This window comes from Arvicola amphibius, chromosome X, assembly GCF_903992535.2.
Source record: "Arvicola amphibius chromosome X, mArvAmp1.2, whole genome shotgun sequence".
Taxonomy (NCBI): domain Eukaryota; kingdom Metazoa; phylum Chordata; class Mammalia; order Rodentia; family Cricetidae; genus Arvicola; species Arvicola amphibius.
In genome coordinates, this window is record NC_052065.1 from 52,922,249 (window position 1) to 52,943,159 (window position 20,911).

The 20,911-nt window shown below is 42.1% G+C and overlaps 1 protein-coding gene across 1 annotated transcript; it reads right to left on the reverse strand.

Annotated features, from left to right (window-relative positions):
- Positions 1 to 3,112: 3,112 nt before the first annotated feature.
- On the reverse strand, positions 3,113 to 12,391 carry LOC119804266 (Y-box-binding protein 1-like). The gene is made up of 2 exons (XM_038315739.1): positions 11,828 to 12,391; positions 3,113 to 4,171 (listed from the first exon to the last, which is right to left on the reverse strand). The coding sequence occupies exon 2, from the start codon at positions 4,118 to 4,120 to the stop codon at positions 3,113 to 3,115; it is 1,008 nt and encodes a 335-aa protein (XP_038171667.1). The 5' UTR covers positions 4,121 to 4,171; positions 11,828 to 12,391.
- Positions 12,392 to 20,911: the final 8,520 nt, after the last annotated feature.

The following is a 20,911-nucleotide window of genomic DNA, read 5'->3' on the forward strand; positions in this document are numbered from 1 at the left end:
CCAAGAGCACATAACTCACCTCTCAGACATCAGGGAACTGAAAAGACAAAATGAGGTCCAAGACCAAATGAGGATGCCTGGCCATTGCTTGCAGTCTAGGAGGGGTGAGGCTGTTATTAAAGACAACAGTCAATTGCCTAGAAGGTGAATACAGAAATAGAGATGTTTTGATTAACGAGTTGTGTCCCCCCTCCCCATGTCTCAGGAATGAAAACCTAGTTTGTTATTTTCCCCAACTCTGCTGATGTCTTCCCAACATTACTCCAACTTCCCTTCTCCTTCTTGGCACCATATCCTGGCCCAGAACTCTGTGAGAGACCTCCTCTTCCCCCAGAGGCCAGGCCTGCATCCTGAATCCCAGGTAAGCGTGCCCCCCACCATGCCCATTCTTATGAACCTTATTCCAATTGCCCTTCCTCTCCTTGTCACCATGTCCAGTCCCAATCCTCTGGTGGAAGGCTTCTACCCCATCAAAGACCAGGCCAGCTTCTTGGAAACCAGGTAATCCACCCCCATTTTTTCTACTGATGCACGCCAAACATAACTGCACCCCCTAACCTAGTGAACATATCCTGGCCCACGACTTCCCTGAAAGCCCCTCTTTCACCAGTGGCCATACCAGCATGGTCAATAAGACTGTTCCTGATATTGTCTTCTCTGGCCCCACTTAGCACTTATTGTCTGTCCTCTGATCATCAACATCCCTCTCCGCACCTCTGGAGGAAGCTTTCTTCTCCATCAGAGGCCAGGCCAGAATTCTGATACCCAGAGAACAGACCACAATCCTGAACCTCAGTGTTTTACGGTTTCTATTGCTCTGAAGAGACACCAAGACCACAGTAACTACTATAAATAAAAGCATCTAATGCAGAGGATCACTTATACTTTCAGAGGTTCAGTCCACTATCATCATGACAAGCAGCCTGACACTGTGCAGGCAGAGCTGGTGCTGGAGGAGTAGTTGAGAATCCTATGTCCTGTGGCAACAGGAAATCATCTGAGACACTGGGCCATATCGTGAGCATAGGAAACCTCAACGCCCACCGACATATTGACATGTTTCCTTTTTCAAGGCCATGCTTAATCCAACAAAGCCACACCTCCTAATACTGCTACTCCCTGGGAGATTATGGCACCAATTACAGTTAGACTACCACATTCCATTGCCTGGTCCCATAAGCTTAACAATATCATAATGCAAAATTCATTTAGTCCAAACTGAAAATCTCCAGAGTCTAATACAGTCTCACCAATGTTTTAAAGTCCCAAGTTTCTTCTGAGATTCATGCAGTCTCTTAATTGTAATCCCTTACAAATTCAAAATAAACAGATCACATTTTTCCAGCAGGTAATGAACATGACAGACATTACAGTTCCAAAACACAGGGAAGGGAGTATAGTGAGGACATACTAGACTATTGAAAGACTGACAGCCAGCTGGGCAAACTACAAACGCTGCATCTCCATGCCTGATGTCAAAGCACTCCTCAGATCTCCTACACTGTTCAGCTTTGCTGACTTCAATAGACTTCTTTCTCTTGGGCTGGTTCCACTCCCTGTTAGCAGCTCTCCTGGGCAGGTGTCCCATGAATCTGACATCTCTAACACCTTGGGTCCTCAAGGCAACCCAGGCTTCAATTCCACAGCTTTACACAATAGCGTCTCTAGGCCTCCATTCAGGGACATCCCTGACACATGCCTGGAGTCAGCAGCTTTTTCTAAGAATGGAAGCAAATTCTACAGCCGTTTCTTTCAGCCTAAATTCTAATGTCAGTACCACCTTGCTGAAGCTGCTAAATTCTTCTGCTTACTTGAGTAGAACATGGTCCCATCATTCAGTTACATGTTCATCAGCTTTCTGTCCTTTGCTGCCTAACCTTGGCTATCCTGAAACTTGTACTGTAGACCAGGCTGGCCTGAAACTCAGATTCACCACCCTTCCCAGTGCTAGAATTAGAGGTGTGCCCCACCAGACCTGGCTCAAACTGTTCTTAGTTCCTTTTCACAAGTTGGAAATATAGCTATGTGGGATCTGTCCCTGGGATTACCACTCGTCATATTCCATTTCTTAACCCATTTATCCCTGAACATAGAACGTAACAGTATTCCATTTCCTGCTATTCTTTTTCTCCTCAAAATTGACATTTTGCAATTTTCTCAGCTCAGCTTACTCCTTCTCTTTATAAATCTTCACTACATTTACCACTAATAACCACATGGCATATCTATTTTAGACTGTTTTGAGATGTCTTTTGTTTATGGAAGTAATTCAAAAGCGCCTCAGGGCTATTCTTTGGACAAGGGCAAAATGCAGCCACTTAAGTCACCGAAATATTGCAAGAATGGCAATATACTCAAATTCTTCTCCTCTGCCATCTATTGAGTGAACACCTAGTATTTCCAATAACAGTTAGCACCTCTCTGGTCCTTTCTCCTGCTAACATGGCCCATTAAGCAGCACTGAAAGTATTCAATGCTTCCATAACCCAAAGTAACATAGTCCAAAGTCTTCTAAATATAAACATGGTCATGCCCACCCCACAGTGACGTACGTCCTCCAAAACTGTCATAGACACTCCAACAAATCCGTACGTCCTCTTAATGCTATTCCCCATGAGAATACGGGAAGCAATCATATTCAAACTATCACATTTATAGATTAGCTCAACTCCCTACACAGGCTAGAAACCTCCTAGCCTGCCAGAAGCCAAGCCTATATCTGACACCCAGGGCTCCATGCCACCACCAGAGTCCAGCAATTTCACTAAAGCATGCCCTGAATATTCCAACAAAGCCTAAGCACAAGAAGTTGATCTTTTTGAATTAGTATTTAAGACCTTTAATAAGAGTTGTTGGCAGTTTGGTGCCATAATTTAAAGAACATTAAAGGTGTATTGAGAAAACCCAAAATTTAAAAATAAAACCCCAACACATTTGTTAGGCAAAAACATGATTCATAGTTAATGCTGATATTTCTAGTGTATCCGGGCAGCTGTCCTAAGCAAGAACATGAGGTTCATTCCTTATTGGTGGTATTTTATATTCCTTTCTTGTCAGATGATGAAGCCTCGTGATGGTTTACATGGTAATCTGGCCTTCATTCAGCCACACCCTACTCAGTCTTGGGGGTAGACAGCTTCTCATCTGGTGGATCTGATGCTTTTGGTATCTCTTTCCCACCTTGTGGCTTGGGGTTCTCTGGGCGCCTTCGTTGGTGATTGATGTTGTAGGGATGTTGATGTCGAGGTGGCTGCTGACCTTCCGTCTCCTCTCCTTGATTTTCCTCATAGTGTTCATTGCTGTCCTCTCTGGGCTGTCTTTGGCGAGGAGGGCCCCTGCGGAACTGTGTTCTGTAATTACGATACATATCCGGTCTAACTGGTGCACTTCGCCCGTTTGTACCATGGTGGCCAGCACCCTCCATCACTTGTCTTTGCTGGTCTTGTTGAGCTTGGCCTTCATGAGTGCATTCTGATTGCTCCTTCTTACCCCCACTCTTGCTATTCCCGTAATATTTCTGGGAATTGCGTGGACGACCCCTACGACCTGGATAGCATCTATACTGGTTATGCTCTGAAGCATGTTTACTGCCTTGAACAGGCACTCCACCAGGGCCCATAACATTTGCAGCCTCTGCACCCTTTTCCCCTTCAACAATATCAAACTCCACAGACTCTCCGTCTCCTACACTGCGAAGGTGCTTCTTGGTGGCATATTTCTTTATGGCAGACTTGTGTACAAATATGTCTTCTTTGGTGTCATTTCTGTTGATGAAACCGTAACCCTTCTTTACATTGAACCATTTCACTGTCCCCAAAACCTTCCTTGCTATGAGCGTCTTCTCCCCGAAGGCTGGCACTGCCGATGTGAGACTGCCTGGGATGTCACTGTCTGTGCTGCTGCTCATAGAGTCAGGCTTGGTGTCTGCAGCACTGAGGATGGCACCAGGGGCAGCAGCTGGCTGCTGGGTCTTGGCCTCACTGTTCATGGCTGTTGTTGTGTTGACTCCAGTCTGCAGGGACTGCTGTGTCTCCTCCAGTGGTGTATTGGTGACTAGGTCAGCAGCCTCGGTGGTGCTCTCAGGGCTCTCTGGGGCCAGCTGTTCATTCCCGGTGTCCATCGACCTCAAGAAAATAATCTTAGTACCAACTTTGTGATGAGGATAGAGGTCCTTAAAGAGAGAAGAAAGATACTCTTAAATAAACCAAGGAAAAGACAACCACAAAATTAGAGGTTCTCAGTTTGGGCAGCTGAGGAGAGGGAGCCTGAAATGGCCCTTTCCTATAGCCACACTGATGAATATCTTGCATATCACCATAGAAGCTTCATTTGATGATGGATGGAGATAGAGACAGAGACCCACACTGGAGTGCAGGACTGAGCTACCAAGGCCCAAATAGAAGCTGAAGGAGAGAGAACATGAGCAAGGAAGTCAGGACTGCAAGGAGTGCGCCCACCCACTGAGACTGTGGGGGTGTTCTAAGGGGATCTCACCAAAGCCAGCTCCACTGGGACTGAAAAAGCATGGGATCAAACCGGATTCTCTGAACGTGTAGGACAATGAAGGCTGACTGAGAAGTCAAGAACAATGGCACTGGGTTTTGATCCTACCGCATGTACTGGCTTTTGGGGAGCCTAGTCTGTTTAGATGTGCACCTTCCTGGACCTAGATGGAGTGGGTTAGACCTTGGACTTCCCGCAGGGCAGGGAATCCTTACTGCTCCTTGGACATGAAAGGGCGGGGGAGGGGAGTTAAGGGAGGGGGAGGGAAATGGGAGGTGGGGAGGAGGTGTAAATTTTTAATAATAAAAATAAAAAAAATCTTTTATATATCAGAAACACCCCAAACAGATGATAGAAAATATTCAAGACATAAAAATTGGAATAGTAGCAATTAGGAAAACACAAACTGAGGGAATTCTGAAAATGGAAAATCTGAGTAAATAAATAAGGAATATAGATACAAGCATCCCCAACAGCATATAAGAGATGGAAGTCAGAGAAACTGAACACCTCACCACTGAATTATCACCCAGTCAATGAAGAAATAAGAAAGAAATTAAAGACTTCCTAGAATTCAATGATAATGAATGAAAAACTTACCCAAATTCATGGGACACAGTGAACGTGGGCTAAGAGCACTAAGTGACTGCTTAAAGAAATGAGAGAATTCTCATACCAGTGACTTCATAGTACACATGAAAATTCTAGAACAAAAAAGCAACCACACCCAAGAGGAGTAGACAGCAGGAAATATTCAAAGTCAGGGCTGAAATAAACAGTATGGAAACAAAGAAGGCAATGTAAAGAATCAATTAAACAAAAATTTGATTCTTTGAGAAAATTAACAATAAAGACAAACCCTTATCTGTACTAACTAAAAGACACAGAGAAAATATCCACATTAACAAAATCAAAACAGAGTCATAAAAACAGAAACTAAGGAAATCCAAAGAAGCATTAGGTCATTATTTAAAAACTTTACTACACAGAATTTGAAAATCTGAAAGAAATAGATAATTTTCTCTATGTAAACAACGTACCAACTTTCAATCACCATCAGATAATAAATTCAAACAGACCTATAACCCTCAAGGAATAGAAGCAGCACTTAAAAATCTACCAACCAAAAAGTGCCCAGGGCCAGATGGTTTCAGCACAGAAATCTATCAGATTTTTTCTTTATGTTATTATTATTATTATTATTAAAAATTACAGCCTTCTCCCCACCTCCCATTTCCCTCCACTGCCCTCCCCCTCCCTCTCCAGTCCAAGTAGCAGTCAGGATTCTCTGGTCTGCGGGAAGTCCAAGGTCCAACCCCCTCCATCCAGGTCCAGGAAGGTGAGCATCTAAACAGACTAGGCTCTTCCAAAGCCAGTACATGCAGTAGGATCAAAACCCAGTGCCATTGTCCTTGGCTTCTCAGTCAGCCCTGGTTGTCCGCCACATTCAGAGAATCCGGTTTGATCCCATGCTTTTTCAGTCCCAGTGGAGCTGACTTTGGTGAGCTCCCATTAGACCAGCCCCACCATCTCAGTGGGTGCACTCAGTCCTCATGGTACTGATTTCCTTGCTCATGTTCTCCCTCCTTCAGCTCCACATTTGGGCCTTGGGAGCTCAGTTCTGAGCTCCAATGTGGGTCCCTGTCTCTATCTCCATCCATCACCAGATGAAGCTTCTATGGGTGATATGCAAGATATTCATCAGTATGGCTATTTAAAGGAAAGCTAAAACCAATACTCCTCAAATTATTTCAAAAATAAAAACAAAAGAAGTATCTCCATATTCATTTTAAGAGATCATTGTCACAGTTACACACAAACCACACGAAGACTCAACAAAAAAAGTATTACAGACAAATGTTCTTCATGATCATAGATGAAAATTACTCAATTAAGTGCTTGCAAAGAGAATCTATAAAACATCAAAAAATCATTCACCATGAACAAGTGGGCTTCATCCCAGAGATGCAGGGATGGCTGGACATATGAAAATCTATCAATTTAATCCATTATATAAGAACCTGAAAGAATAGAAGAATCACACAATAATCTCATTCGATTTTGAAAAGAGCATTTGACAAAATCAAACATCTATAGTGTTATTTTATTTACGTTTTAATAAATAAAACTTGCCTAAATTTTATAATTTCAAAAGTAAGCCATTGAGAGGTCAGGTTTTGGTGGCACACATCTTTAATTCAAGGACTTGAGAGACAGAGGTAGAAAAATCCCTGTGGGTTCAAGTCTACCCTGAGTTACAAAAGATCAATGCAGAAACAAATCCAGGTGGTGGGGGCCTACACCTTTAATCCCGGTACAAAGGATTCACATGCCTTTAACCCCACCACTAGAGGGAATATAAAATGAGATGAGGGAAAGGATTAGTCTGTTCAGGCTGAGCTTGCCCAGCCTTGGTAAAGGTTAAGACTTCATTAGAGCCTTGGCTGCTTTGATTTTTCCATTGTTCTGGTTGAGACCCAATATCTGTCTCTGGGTTTTTATTATTTGTGCTACAAACACCCTGTCACGAGAAAAGTCTTAGAGAGGTCAGGAATACAAGTATCATGCCTAACCAAAATAAATACAGTATACAGCTAGCCAATAGCCAGCATCCAATTAAATGGAGAGAAACTCAAGACAGCTCCACTAAAATCAGGAACAAGACAAAGCTGTGCACTCTTTCGTATCTATTCAATATATTGCTTGAAGTTCTAACAAGACCAATAAGACAACAAATTAGAAAGGAAGAAGTCAACACAGGGCTATTTGCAGATTATAAATATTCTATACAATCTTCCCCCAAACTTTAAGAAGGTACCTCCTACAGCTGATAAACACCATTAGCAAAGTGGCTGGATACAAGATTAAGTGAAACATATCAGTAGCCTTCGTATATACAAAGACAAATGGGCCGAGAACGAACTCAATGAATAAAGACCCTTTGCAATAGTCAGAAATAATATAAAATATTTTGTGGTAACTTTAATTAAGCAAGTGAAAGATCTGTATGACATGAACTTCAAATCATTGATGAAATATTTTTGAGACCATTTCAGAAGGTTAATAAATCTCCCATGATCATGGATTGTTCGGATTAACATCGTATAATGGCCGTCTTAGCAAAAAGAAATCTATAGATTCAATGCTCTCTCCATTATAATCTCCACACAATTCTTACAGAACTTGAAATAACAACACTCAATGATATATGGAAAAACACAAATACCGAGGTTAACATAAACAATCATGAACAATAAAAGAATACCTGGAAATATCAACATCCCTGCCTTCAATCTCTACAACAGAGCTATGGTAACAATAGAGACCACATAGTATTGGCATAAAAAGAGAGAAATCGTTCAATGGAACCTATATTTACCCAGGTGTAAATCTACACATCTATGGAGATGTGATTTTCAAAAACAAAGCCAAAATTATTCAATGGAAAAAGAGAAGCCTCTTTAAGAAATGTTGCTGATCTAACAAAGTTATGTGCATGTAAAATAATGCAAAATTGATATATATCTATCACTGTGCACAAATCTCAACCCCAAGTGGACCAAACCTCAAACTGAATCCAGATACATGGATCCTGATGGAAGAGAAATTGGGGAAGTCGCCTTGAGTGCATTGGCCCTGGAGACTCCTTCCTGAAAAGAAAACCAGTAGAGCAGACACTAGGATCAACAATTACTAAATGGAATCTAATGAAACTGAAAAGCTTCTGTAAGGCAAAGGACACTATCAATCTTTGATGTATAAAACAAAACGGCAGCCTACAAATGGGGAAAGATCTTCACTGTGCCCAAATCTCACAGAGTGCTGTTGTCCAAAATACAGAAAGACCTCTAGGAACCAGATGTGAAAATACAAATAATCCATTTTAAAAATGGGCCACACATCTAAAAAGAGAATTCTCAACAGAAAAGTCTTAAATTGCTGAGGATCACTAAGAAATGTTCAACATCTTTAGCCATCAGTTAGATGCAAGTCAAAACTGCTGAGAGATTTCACCATGTACCTGTCAGAATGGCTAATGTCAAAATCACAAGGGACAGCTCAGAGAGGTTAGGATGTGGATGGAGCACATGCAACAATCCTCCAAGGTTGATGGGACTACAAGCCTGTAAGGAAGTCAATATGACAGTTTTTCAGAAAATTGGGAATTGATCTATCTCAACATCCAGCTATATGATTCTTGGTTAAATACCCAAAGGATGTTCAATCCTACCACCAGGACTCTTGATCAATTATGTTCCTAGCAGCTTTATATGTAATAGCTAGAACCTGGAAACGACATAGATGTCCCTCATCTGAAGAATGTATTTTATACAGTGGACTATTACTCAGCTGCCATAAATAATGACATGAAATTCAACAGCAAATAGATGGAACTAGAAAAAAAAATCATCCTTAGTGAGCTAATCCAAACCCAGAAAGACAATGAGGGGATGAGTTATTTATAAGCTGATATTAACTCTAAAAGATAACCGTGCTACAAGCTACAGACTCAGAGAGGCTTAGTTACAAGGAGGGCTCAAGGGGGAGGGAACTCTGATCTCCCTGGGAAGGGGAAACAGAACATATTTCATGGGTGAACTGGGGGCACATTGGAATGGGAACAAGCATGATCAGGTAGGGGAGGGACTGGGGAGAGAGTTCTGAAATAGCATACTAAAAAGGGGGGTATATTCTGGGTCAGGTAGAAACCTGGTGCAAACTCACATAGATCTACAAGGATTCCCCCAGCTACTGCTCTTCGGAATAGCAGATACAATACCTGAACATCTCCTGTGATCAGGCAAGACTACTAGTGGAGGGATCAGGCAACAGTCTATTTACACAATCTTTGACCTACATCTTTCCTGTCTATAAGATGTGCTAGGCTAAAGGTGACACAGAGATCGTAGGAGTGACCAACAAATGACTAATTTAGCCTTTGACTCATGCCACGAGAGTGAGTCCACCCTGACTTTTCCTCCAGCACCAGGACCCAGACACTGGATGACCCAGAGACCTAGGCTGGAACCAAACACGACTGGAGGAAAGAAATGTCAGTGTGATGATGCCTAAGGATGTTCTGTCCTGCTCACAGATTGGTGCCTAGCTCAGTAGTCATCAGACAGGCTTTGTGCAGCAGCTGTTGATATAGAAGCAGAGATTCCCAGTCAAACGTTAGGCTGAGCTCAGGGAATAATGCTGAAGAGAGGGTAGAAGGACTGTAGAGACAGAAGGGTCCAGGACATCCCAAGAAATCCTACAACATCAAATATCCTGAGCTCATAGGGCTCACAGAGACTAAACTGACAGTCAGGGAGCCTGCATGGGACTGACGTAGGCACTCTACATATATGTGGCAGTTGTGTAGCTTGGTCTTCTTGTCGGACTCCTTACAGTAGCAGCAGGGACTGTCTCTAACTCTTTTGCTGGCTCTTGGGACCCTAGTCTTCCTACTGATTTGCTCATTCTCAATTTAAGGCATGGTGCTTAGTTATACTGTAACTTGATAAGCCATATTAGTCAATATCCATGGGAGGCCTGAGATTTTCTGAATAAAAAGAGGAAGACTGGGTAGGAGGTGGATAGGAGGGAGGTGAGGGTGGGGGAGGGCTGGGATGAGAGGAGTGGTATGGTTCTATGGCCTGGATGTAAAATAACTAAATATTTCTAATAATTGATAAATGAATACAATAAATGAAGAAAGAATGGGACACAATTCAAAATGTTTTGGCCATAAAACATTTATGGAAACCTGAGGGGTAATGTATCACAGACAGGCATCTGAGAAACCATAGTTTTCTTAGAGGAAGCATATGGACTGTGTTTGGTTTGTTTTTTGTAGTGTAGGAATCTCCAGGTTTTCAAAAACTGCAGCTAGGTTTTAGAAAGAAAGATGGAAGTATCTCTCAATCTTACCTTCATCCTTCACAGGCCTTTGGAGACCCTGACACCCAAAGCAGCCTGACCTATGCCATAGCTATGAGTCCTCTGCTAGAGTCATGTAGATTATTAGTGTGGTCGATTCAAAACGGCAATGGGTTGTTTTTGTGTCCTTGGTGTGCAAGTTCAGGAAGAAGACATGGGACACTCAGCTCGTGTGTGTAAATATGCCATGACAGATTTTTTTCATTCTGTGTGTCATGGGTAACTCGTGAATTCAGTGCCCCACAGATGTGACTACCTCATTCAACAAATGTAAGGTGGGGGCATAGAGTTCACAAAAACCTGGTTCTGTATCTGTTTAGTTCTGTCTAGGGAGAATGGCTGATTGAATACCCAGTAGTGACTGAAATCCTGGAACTGGCCTAAAGACTTGCTCTTGGTTGAATTTCATATTTCATATATGGAAATCGCCACTGCCCGAGAGACAGCTTTACCTGGCAGCAGAGGGAAGCAGCATTTAAAGGATAAACCCCTTCCCATGGTACAGTCTGGCATGAAGTTCCTACGATCTAAAGAATGCGGAACATAAATTCAAACTGAGAGAATGGGCATCAGCCTCTTCATTTCTTCAACCTGGCCCTATCATTGTAACTTGAAATCAAAACAAAACCAGGAGTATCCAAGTATAGGTGTTGCAGAAAAATTTAAAAGAAAGAAAGAAAAAGAAAGAAATGAAAAAAACTTGCAACAGGATCGGTTGTGCAGAAATATTAAAAAGGAGAACGAAAAAGAATCAAAAAGAAAAAAACAAACCTTTCAACAGGAACAAAAGAATCCCAAGAAGGTAAATAATTCTCTTACTTTTTCAGGGGAAAATAGGCTTGAAGATACAATGGAGAAAGAGCAGGCTTGAAGAGCCAGCAGAGCCTGCATCCAGCTTCCACCCCACACAAGATGTCTCTCGGCCTCCAGCGGTTGCATCTGCTCCCTGCAACATCTTTTCTAGCCCTGGCAATCTATCCCTCAGGTCCATTGTGGGATATGCCTTCCCATGTTTTACATGGGCTACTGCAAAATCACAGAAATTTTTCTAGTCTAGTTGTCCAAAGGGCCAGTTGCTTGTGGTTTCCCAGCCATTAGCTCAAACCATAGCAAGGTTTGAGCTAATGGCTGGGAAAACTTTTTTAAAACCTGTAACTCTAGGATGTGCAACAATGTATCAAAATGAAAACGAAACAAAGCTGAAGAAAAGCAAACAGGAAACCGAAGAGTTTGTCTGTCTCTTCCTTGGTTTGACACGAAATGGGTGAGGTGATCTCCTGAAGTACAGTGGCACTGTGGAGTTTTGTGGGTGCCACCATTATGGTTCATTGCATGTGTTTGCATTAATCTTGACGGCAGTGAATTACTTGACATTTGCTATGATCATGGTGTCACTAACCTATATGATGCCATTGCATGTGGTTATCTCCATTGTGGTGATATGGACAGCCAACATCCAGACAAATAACCCAGTGGCCTCAATGATGATGAGCTCTCCATCACGATTGTGAGACTCCATGGTTATTGTGATCTTGGTGAGATCTTCTCAATGATAAAATGAGCCCATTTCCCCATAAGGGCTCATGGTCCTGTGGGAGTCACACATCTGGCAGAATCAATATGGACAATCATTCCCATTCCTTAAGTGGATAGAGCAGGGGATAATAGGTACTAGGTAGCCTAGCCATTTGGATCCAAATAAGACAGTCAAGAAATTTCAAAGACAGTTTCACCTATATTGACAGTTTGTCAGTCACTTTCTTCTGTGTCCTGCAGAATGTCTAGCAGACTCTTTCATGAAGCAGAAACCCCCAAGGACTGTCTCAGCTTCTTTTGGTAAGTTCAGCAGTCATTTCTCTGTGGGTCTTGCATGTCCAGTACAGCATAACATCAAATAGTCCAGGCAATAGCATTTTCTTGCCCAAATGGAGAGCCTTGTCAATTGAAGGCAAATTCCATAATGAGTTTCTTCAATGCCCATCAACCTCTCTGAAGCAATTGCTGCTGCCAGAAGCAGACATGTCTCACTGTCGAGAAAAGTCAAAGTTCTTAATACCTTTTTAAAGCCATATTCTGTAGGTCTTTGAAGTTTTGAAGATTGTCTATGTAACTGAAATATATCTCTGTATATCGAAAATATCTATCATGACTACAAGTTTGATGATTATAAATAACTATCTATTAATCTGCAAATTTTAATTATACATTACATTTTTAATGAGCTGCACAAACACAATACCTTAAAGAAGCAAAGAAATACATATACATAGTGTATCAAATTTGTATCAATATACTTAAATTTTTATCAATATACTTAAATCCATACCAATGAAAAGTGTTAATCTCTATATCATAAACCCCTTATTTTTGTATTTTAGAAACTGACTGTGACAATTAACTGTTTATAAGCAACACAAACATTTACAAAAAATTATTTTGGGATTATCAGAAAAATGTCCTACTTATTCATTATACAACCAAACACTGCTACCTGCAGGACACAGAAGAAAGTGACTGACAAAATGCCGATATAGGCGAAAAAGTTTTTCAGATTTCCTGCTTCATGGAAACCGCTGCCAGATACTTTGGACCTGTAGGCTGAAGATGGATACTCCAATGGTACAGAATAACTTTGGGTAAATTTCCATGCTGGCCTCAAACTCATGACTTTCCTGTCTCTGCCTTCTTCAGCAAATTCTACTGACATGCGCCTCCACAGCTGGCTTTTTTTCAACTTTATTCTTGTGCTAACACAATTGTGGTGATATTTAGTCTGTAATCAAATAAATAAGGCTTGCCTGAAGATCAGAGTATGGAGGTAGTCACAGTAGTTAGCCATAGAGACAGATCTCTACGAGTTCAAGGCCACGCTGGGCTACAGGAGATGGATCCAGTCTAAAAGAAAAAGAGAGCTAAGCAGTGGTGGCTCAAACCTTTAATCCAAGCACTAGGAAGGTGGATACAGGAAGTCACATGACTGGGCAGAGAGAGGAGCTCAGGATTCAGCCTAGGCACAGTGCACTCTGCATGTTCTTGTAGTGTTTTTGGTGTGTTTCTCTTTCATTTCTTTCAAGACAGGATTTCTCTGTGTAACAGCCCTGGCTGTCCTGGAAGTCACTCTGTAGACTAAGCTGTTTTCGAACTCACAGAGATCTACCTACCCTCTGTCTCCCGAGTGCTGGAATTAAAGGTGTGCACCACCACTGCCTGGCCTCTATGGCTAACTAGCTCCGTACTCTGCTCTTCAGGAAAACTTTGTTAAAGCACAAACAAAATATCACCACACACCATTGGCAAAAAGTCAACCAAACCGTTACTTTGCTTGTTTTGAAAATGCTGGTCATCCCCTGCTCAATTCCACATAAAATAAGAGCCTGTGTGGGGAGGAGGTGGTGGCAGCTAGCCTGGTGACCTCGCTGACATGCTCAGTAGCTCGTTCCTCGGGCAGCAGTGACACTCAAGGAGGGCTCAATTTAACTCAGTCATCTAAATACCGTGCTCGTTTTAATAAACAGGACTTTGTTGCCAACCCAATATTGTGCTCATTTCTCCCCCCGACAAAGGCACGATAGAACGCTTGATGCAGGGTGTAATTGGGTCTGTCTGGGTAAGGACTTGGGTTGTGGCAAGTGCACTGTCTGCTGTGAGGATGTGTTTCTCCAGCAGTGGTCATTCTGACTGAGTTTGGGAGCTACGTGAACTGACTTTCCCCATGTAGGCTTTACCTGTCCTTATGGCCCCATGCTTCAGGAAGCATATTTCAGAGTGACAGAATGATTTTGGAGAGCCAAGTTAGCAACCCTGCTTTGCTCTTCTAGTACCTGTTGCTCAGATCCATGCAGAACAGTGAGCAGTTTGCCTGTATACAGGTGTTTTGTTATAGATGTCCCTATAACAGCAAATGCCGAGAGGACTGGGTAGTGTTAGAATCCAGTCATTACTACCAACTGTTGTAGCTTCTTGGTCTCTGTGAGTGTAAGGGAGCCTTGTCTTTTGTTGGATTAGGAAGAGGTCTCTTGCCCAATTTCCAAATGAATGCACTGCCTACCAACAAACTTAACAGACTCGCACTCTCTATGGTTTGAATGCCAACCCTCTGTAGACAGGTCATTTATTCACCACTGTGAATGAACAGTGTGTTAGATATTGATGTCCTTCTCTAGAAGACACAAAATAGTGACATTTGTGTGGTTGAGTAACAGAGCAGAGAGAAGAAGCACATGTGCCTACAGAGTCCTGTCCCCAACTTCATATAGGAGATGAGCCGTGACACCATAGTCTCTTCTTGGTGAAGCTTTTATTGCCTAGTACTCTTCAGGAATGAGAAAAGGATCAACTCCCAGAGTTTTCCAAATGCTCATCCCAACCAGAGTTCCAGGGGTTTTTGACAATCTATGGTGGCTTTGGATTCAGGGGCAGTCCATGCCCTGTTCTGGAGGCTTGTCCTACCTCTTCCCTCTGCTCAGGTGCACACATCTCTCAAAGATAGATGGCCGCTTGACTGAGGCCCCATGTGGACAGCTTATCCCCCTCACTGGGGATCTCAGTGCCTCTGTTCCCAAAAGTCGTGTCTAATGATACCTGTTCCCATGGATTTGGATGCTATTCCTCTGCCATGCCAATGAGGAACAGAGGGAAAATGAAAAAAAAAACTGTGAAGCAGCACAGCAATGGGAAACAGGAGGACCATCTGACTCGGGGCCATTCAAAACATCGAGTCCTGGCATCTGTGGTCACCCACGATTGTTTTACCAACTGACTTTTTTTTCCAATTAACTCGGCTAATTTCTTGCTCCTCCTCACTCCTGGAGAGCCAAGATTTGAGAACTGAGCTAACAAAATGACCTGACCACAAGATGGCAGCGTCACACAATGAATTGTGTTTGGCTGTACTTTACTAGGTTGCTAGAGACTTTCCAGGGGCAGTGGAAGGAGTTCCCACCAGAAGGGTAAGGGAAAAGAGTGATTTGAGCAGAGCAAAGGAAATGGGGGAGACCTGCTTTCTCCATCCATGAGGAAACTTTTCTGCCTCCAGGGCTCTGAACATCTGTTGGGAGGTGAGGATAGGGAGATTAACCTCACCAGCTGTAAATGTGTGTGTGTGTGTGTGTGTGTGTGTGTGTGTGTGTGTGTGTGTGTGCACGTGCGCACACATGCACGTGGGCTTCCTTTCTCACACATCAGTGTCCTCCAGTAGGGATGAGCTCACCTCCATCCTCCAGATGCCAGTTCTTATTTATGAAATTAATTGCTGTCCCCAGTCTTGTTTTGTGGGCATCTTTCCCTGGGGTATGACAGGCATTCTCAGTCCACAGGGTAATTGGTAAAACATCAACTCAGTTTTGCTTAGTTTTTAACTCATGTTTCTCCCTTCTGAAAAGTATGAAATTCTCACACAGACCCATGGGGCAAGTAAGAGCAGAATTGAGGCCTGACATCTGGTCCTTCTTCTCTACTTTGGCTGAAGGAACAGAGACGCCTTAATCTGTCCTTGGAGTCACTTTGTGGAGTGGGAGCAGCAGGAACACTCAGGACCACCGCCCTCCCTGGAAGAAGGTAGTTATCCAGGATATAAGGGTCACACACTGGAGAAGAAGCAGTCCTCTCCTGAGAGTCAGGTTGACCTCTTTCAGCCACGACAGATAAGGACTTCAGAACAGCTTGCAAGGCCCTCACTGCTACAATGATTGACAGAGCTGGGTCTTAACTAGTACTGCTCAATCATGCATACTTGTACCTGGGCCCCAGCTCTCCTCTATACACACCCCAAGCTCTTGTTCAGTAATTCCAAGCTAAACTGGTAGGGACTGTGATCCTGCATTTATTAATCTTCCCAATTTGGCCATATTGAACAAATCTCCTCTCTTCTTTTCATCATGACTCATGTCCTTAATCCCTGCATTGCAGATGGGTGCCAAAGCCTAGCTTTGCTGAGGCTGCTAGATCCCAGGCTTTTGTATCCCACTCTAAGGCAACATTGAGAGTTGTGCTGATGCCCAGGATGCCTCCTTCCTTCTCCAGACTAACTAGAAAAAGAAGGGCAAAGTGGGAAATTTCAGGTCCTACTGTTACTCTCCCTGACACTATGGTCATAGCACACAGTCAAGATTCTCGTGTAATACATTTCTGCTATCCACTATAGTGTGTGTGTGTGTGTGTGTGTGTGTGTGTGTGTGTGACAGAAAGACACACACACATACACACACACACATGGGGAGGGTGATTTTTACTTGTCTCTGTGTGTGCACTTATATGTGGAGATCAGAGGACTACATTTAGAAACTGAATCATCCACCATGACCATGTAGGATTCATCCTAGAGATGTAGGGGTGATTCAGTATACAAAAAACAATCAATATAATGTACCATATAAACAAATTGCAAGGGAAAAAAACATACAATAGCATCTTGGATACCTCAAAATCTTGACAAAAATCCAACACCCATGAATGATAAAAGTCCTGGAGAGAATAGGACTACAAGGAGCATATCTCAACACAATGAAGGCAGTTTGCTGCAAGGCTATATCCAAAAAGAAATTCAATGGAGAGAAACTCAAAGCAATACAACTAAACTCAGGAATAAGACAAGGCTGTCTACCCTCTCCATATCTATTCAATGTAGTACTTAATGTTCTAGATAGACCAATAGGAAAATTGAAGGAGATCAAGTGCATTCAGACCGGAAAGAAAGAAGTCAAAGTATTGCTATTCACAGATGATATGATAGCATACATAAGCAGCCCCAAAATACTACCAGAGATCTCCTACCACTGATAAACACCTTCAGCAAAGTGGTTGAATACAAAATTAATCCTCTGTCAGTATCTCTCCTATATACAAATGATAAATGGGCTAAGAAAGACATCAGGGAAACAACATCCTTTACAACTGCCACAAATAATAGAAAATATCTTGGTGTAACTCTACTCATGAGGCAAGTGAATGACTTCTGTGATTAAGATTTTATGTCTTTGAAGCAAGAAATTGTAGTAGATATTAAAAAATGTTCATGGATCTATAGGATCAACAAGTTAAAATGGCTATCTTACCAAAAGGAAACTACAGATACAATGAAATCCCCATCAAAATTCCTACATAGTGCTTTATAAAACTAGAAAGGACAATATTCAACTACATTTGGGACAAACAAACAAAATACAGAATAACTAAAACTATCCTGAACAATAAAAGAATTTCCGAACGCATCACCATCCCTGATTTCAAGATGTGCTACAGAACTATGGTGATAAAAATCCCACTGTATTGGCATAAACACAGACAGGTTGATAAGTGGAATCAAAGAGAAGACTCAGCCTGAAACCCACACACATATAGAAACCTGATTATTTATAATTTTAAAAAGCCCAGAAATACACAGAGTACAAAATATAACATCATCAATAAATGGTGCTGGTGTAACTGGATTTTGGCAACAAGATCCATATTTATCACCCATCACAAAACTCATGCCCAAGTGGATCAAAGACCTCAATGTAAACCCAGATAGATCCACTAAATCTTATAGAAAAGAACATAGGATATAATCTCAAACGCATTGGCACAGGAGATAACTTACTGAACAGAGCACCAATAGCAAAGGTACTAAGATCCACAATTAGTAAATGGGACCTCATAAAACTGAAAAGCTTCTGTAGGGCAAAATGGTGGCATACAGAATGGAAAAATCTTAACCATCCAACATCTGACAGAGGGATGCTTTCCAAAATATATAAAAAAACTCAAGAAACTAAATATAAACAAACCAAACAATCTATTTAAAAATGGGGTACAGATCTAAATAGAGAATTTTCACCAGAACAATCTCAAATGGCCAAGAAACTTTAAAGATGTTTAATGGAGAACTTCCAACGAATACTGTAACAGAAGTCCTGAGTTTATTGTTCACAGTATTGATATACCCCAATCAAAGGGGAGGGCAAAAGACTTCCCTCCCATGGCACAAGGAACAAACAAGCATAATTACCTCCGTATATCTCAATACAAGCAGTAAACATGCCCTAAATCAAATATTCTGTTCTCTTGTCCTTGAGGAGAAGAACAGGTTTTTACTCTTTGTCCTTTCTGAAGATGGAACTAATTCAAAACTTTGGGTTCCAACATAAATTTTCAGGTAAATGGATGGAAGTAGAAAATAGTATACTGAATGAAGGCATTGGGACTCAGAGCAACACATGGCAAAGGTTGCCTCTCCTCTGTGTTGCCTCAATCCACATCTTCAGATGTGAGTATATGGAATTACTGCAGATACTAGGAAATGAGAATGTAGAAGCCAGGAATGAGAGCTTGGTGGGAAGCGAGAGAAAGTGCTGTAGAAAAGGGACACAAGAGCTAGGAAGAGGGAAATAAGAAATTAGGTGTGTGAATTTTTTTCAGGAGAACAAGGGGGCGCCGAGGGAGAGAACCAGAGGAGAGATAAAGAACTCCTGGGATGATTGAAAAAGCTTTAGGGAAATTCTATTTTATATATGCTTAAAAATATATGTATATTATATACAAGAGTGTCTGTATACATCTACACATATTTGATTTGAATTTCTGCCACTTGTGAAATAATGCCCTTCACCCCTAAGAGCCATACATGGCCTAGGTATCGAAAGCTCCTCTGCTACAAATGGGAATTCTGACTTTGAGATATTGGCAGGGGATTTCAACAGACTTCCCAATCTGTAACAGCTATTTTCTTGGTTCCTATAACTCGAAGGTGAATCCATATTGCAGAAGATTCCACAATCTTCAAACACAGCACTTGGAGGAATTCATTGGGGTCTTCCTCTGTGAAGTCTAGCACATAGCCCACAAAACTACTGTGCAAGCTGCCAAGGGAAAAAAGACAATTAAATCTCCTAGCCTTGAGTAAAGCAGTCTTCCCACAATAATGACCAGTATGGACATACATACCCAAGAGAGAAAGAGTGGCAGCTTTTTCATAGGGGTAATGAGGAGCACATCGGATATAGTCAATAGGAGGGAATTCATGTCTGGTACTATACACCTAGCCAACCCCCCATGACTGGTGAGGACATAGACCCTTGAAAGTAACCTGTTCTTGCCACATTACCATATCAGTATAATTCCCAATTGCATTCTAAACACCCATCTTTATGCCCATAGGTAAATATGTGGCTCTCATTCCTCATCAAAGATGCTTCTTCTGCAGGAGTCAGAGATCATTAAAGATGGAAACCAACAAATGTTGAAAATGCAGAGAACCACTGACCCTGTCGTTCCCATCTCAGATTGGTACATCTACAATACACCCCTACACATTAGACTCATAAAACATCTTGGAGTAGACTTTAGTGGGTTCATGGAGGAGGACAAAGTAGCCTCAGGGAGTCCTGGAACCTGACTGGATTCACTAAAGTCCTTTCTGCCAGTGTAAACAATAAGTTCTGAGAATGGCTTCCTGACAAGCCAGGCAGCAAAGAGACTCAGATTCCAGACCAATGGCCTAGAGGAACCAGAAACCAGATGAATTGCCTGGAAGAGATTAGACCAATGAGTCAGTTTGAAGGGCCATTCTCCAGATTAATTAGCTGTCTGCAGGCTGTGCAGTGTGTACTCTAGATTCCCAGATTTGTAAGCTGTCACTGAAGCTGAGGTAGGCCTTGGTGATGCAACTGCCTTTTAGTCATTTCTGTTGCTGTATGTAACCCCTTACCCATATTCCTGTAAGTAAGCACAAGAACACTCATTGGTTCACCGGTTCGGATGTTGTTGGAAGCTATAATTTGCTCTGTTAGGGGCTTTTATGGGGGGGAATAGACATGAATGTTGGGCCTTCCCAGGCAAAGTTTTGTCCCACAACAGGGGCATGGGATAGTTTGGGGGATGATTGGAAGGCCCGAGGACCAGGAAGACTTCTAGAAGATTGTGTCTTCTTTGTGTGACAAGAGTGGCAGCCATGTAATGTTAACAGTATGATTGCCTGTACATTGCTAACACCAGTCAACATCCTCCATGGCTGAGGGAACTCTCATAAGGCCCACCCCTAGAACAAGAGCCAAGGGCAATTCATAGTGGATAAAAGGAGAATCAGTTTTCCCAGAGACAAAATTTCACCACTAAACAAACACAAATACATATGAGTATAACTATATAGACTCTGCAGGATGGTTATCTCTAAGTCTGTCTTCGTCTCTCTCTCTCTCTCTGTTCTCTCTCCCCCTCTCTGTTCTCTCTCTTCTTCTCTCTAATTAAAAAAGAAGTTATGAACTTATGAGGAAGCAAAGAGTGTAAGAGAGGGGAGTTGTTGGAGGGGGAAAATGTGGACACTATATACATTTCAAAGAAATTCTCAAAAATAGCAACACAGTAAATGCTTATAAAAAGAAAGAAACTTTGGGCAAATTTAATACTAGAAAACTAGAAAATGCTTGAGGTAAGCCAAACTGCTCAGTCTGTCACACCAGGCTTTGGATAAAGTTGTTTGTCAGTTTCTGCTTTGCTTTATTGCTGT

What these genes read in the sequence shown, in the direction of transcription:
- LOC119804266 (XM_038315739.1), bottom strand. Translation starts at nt 4,120, where the DNA reads ATGGACACCGGGAATGAACAGCTGGCCCCAGAGAGCCCTGAGAGCACC.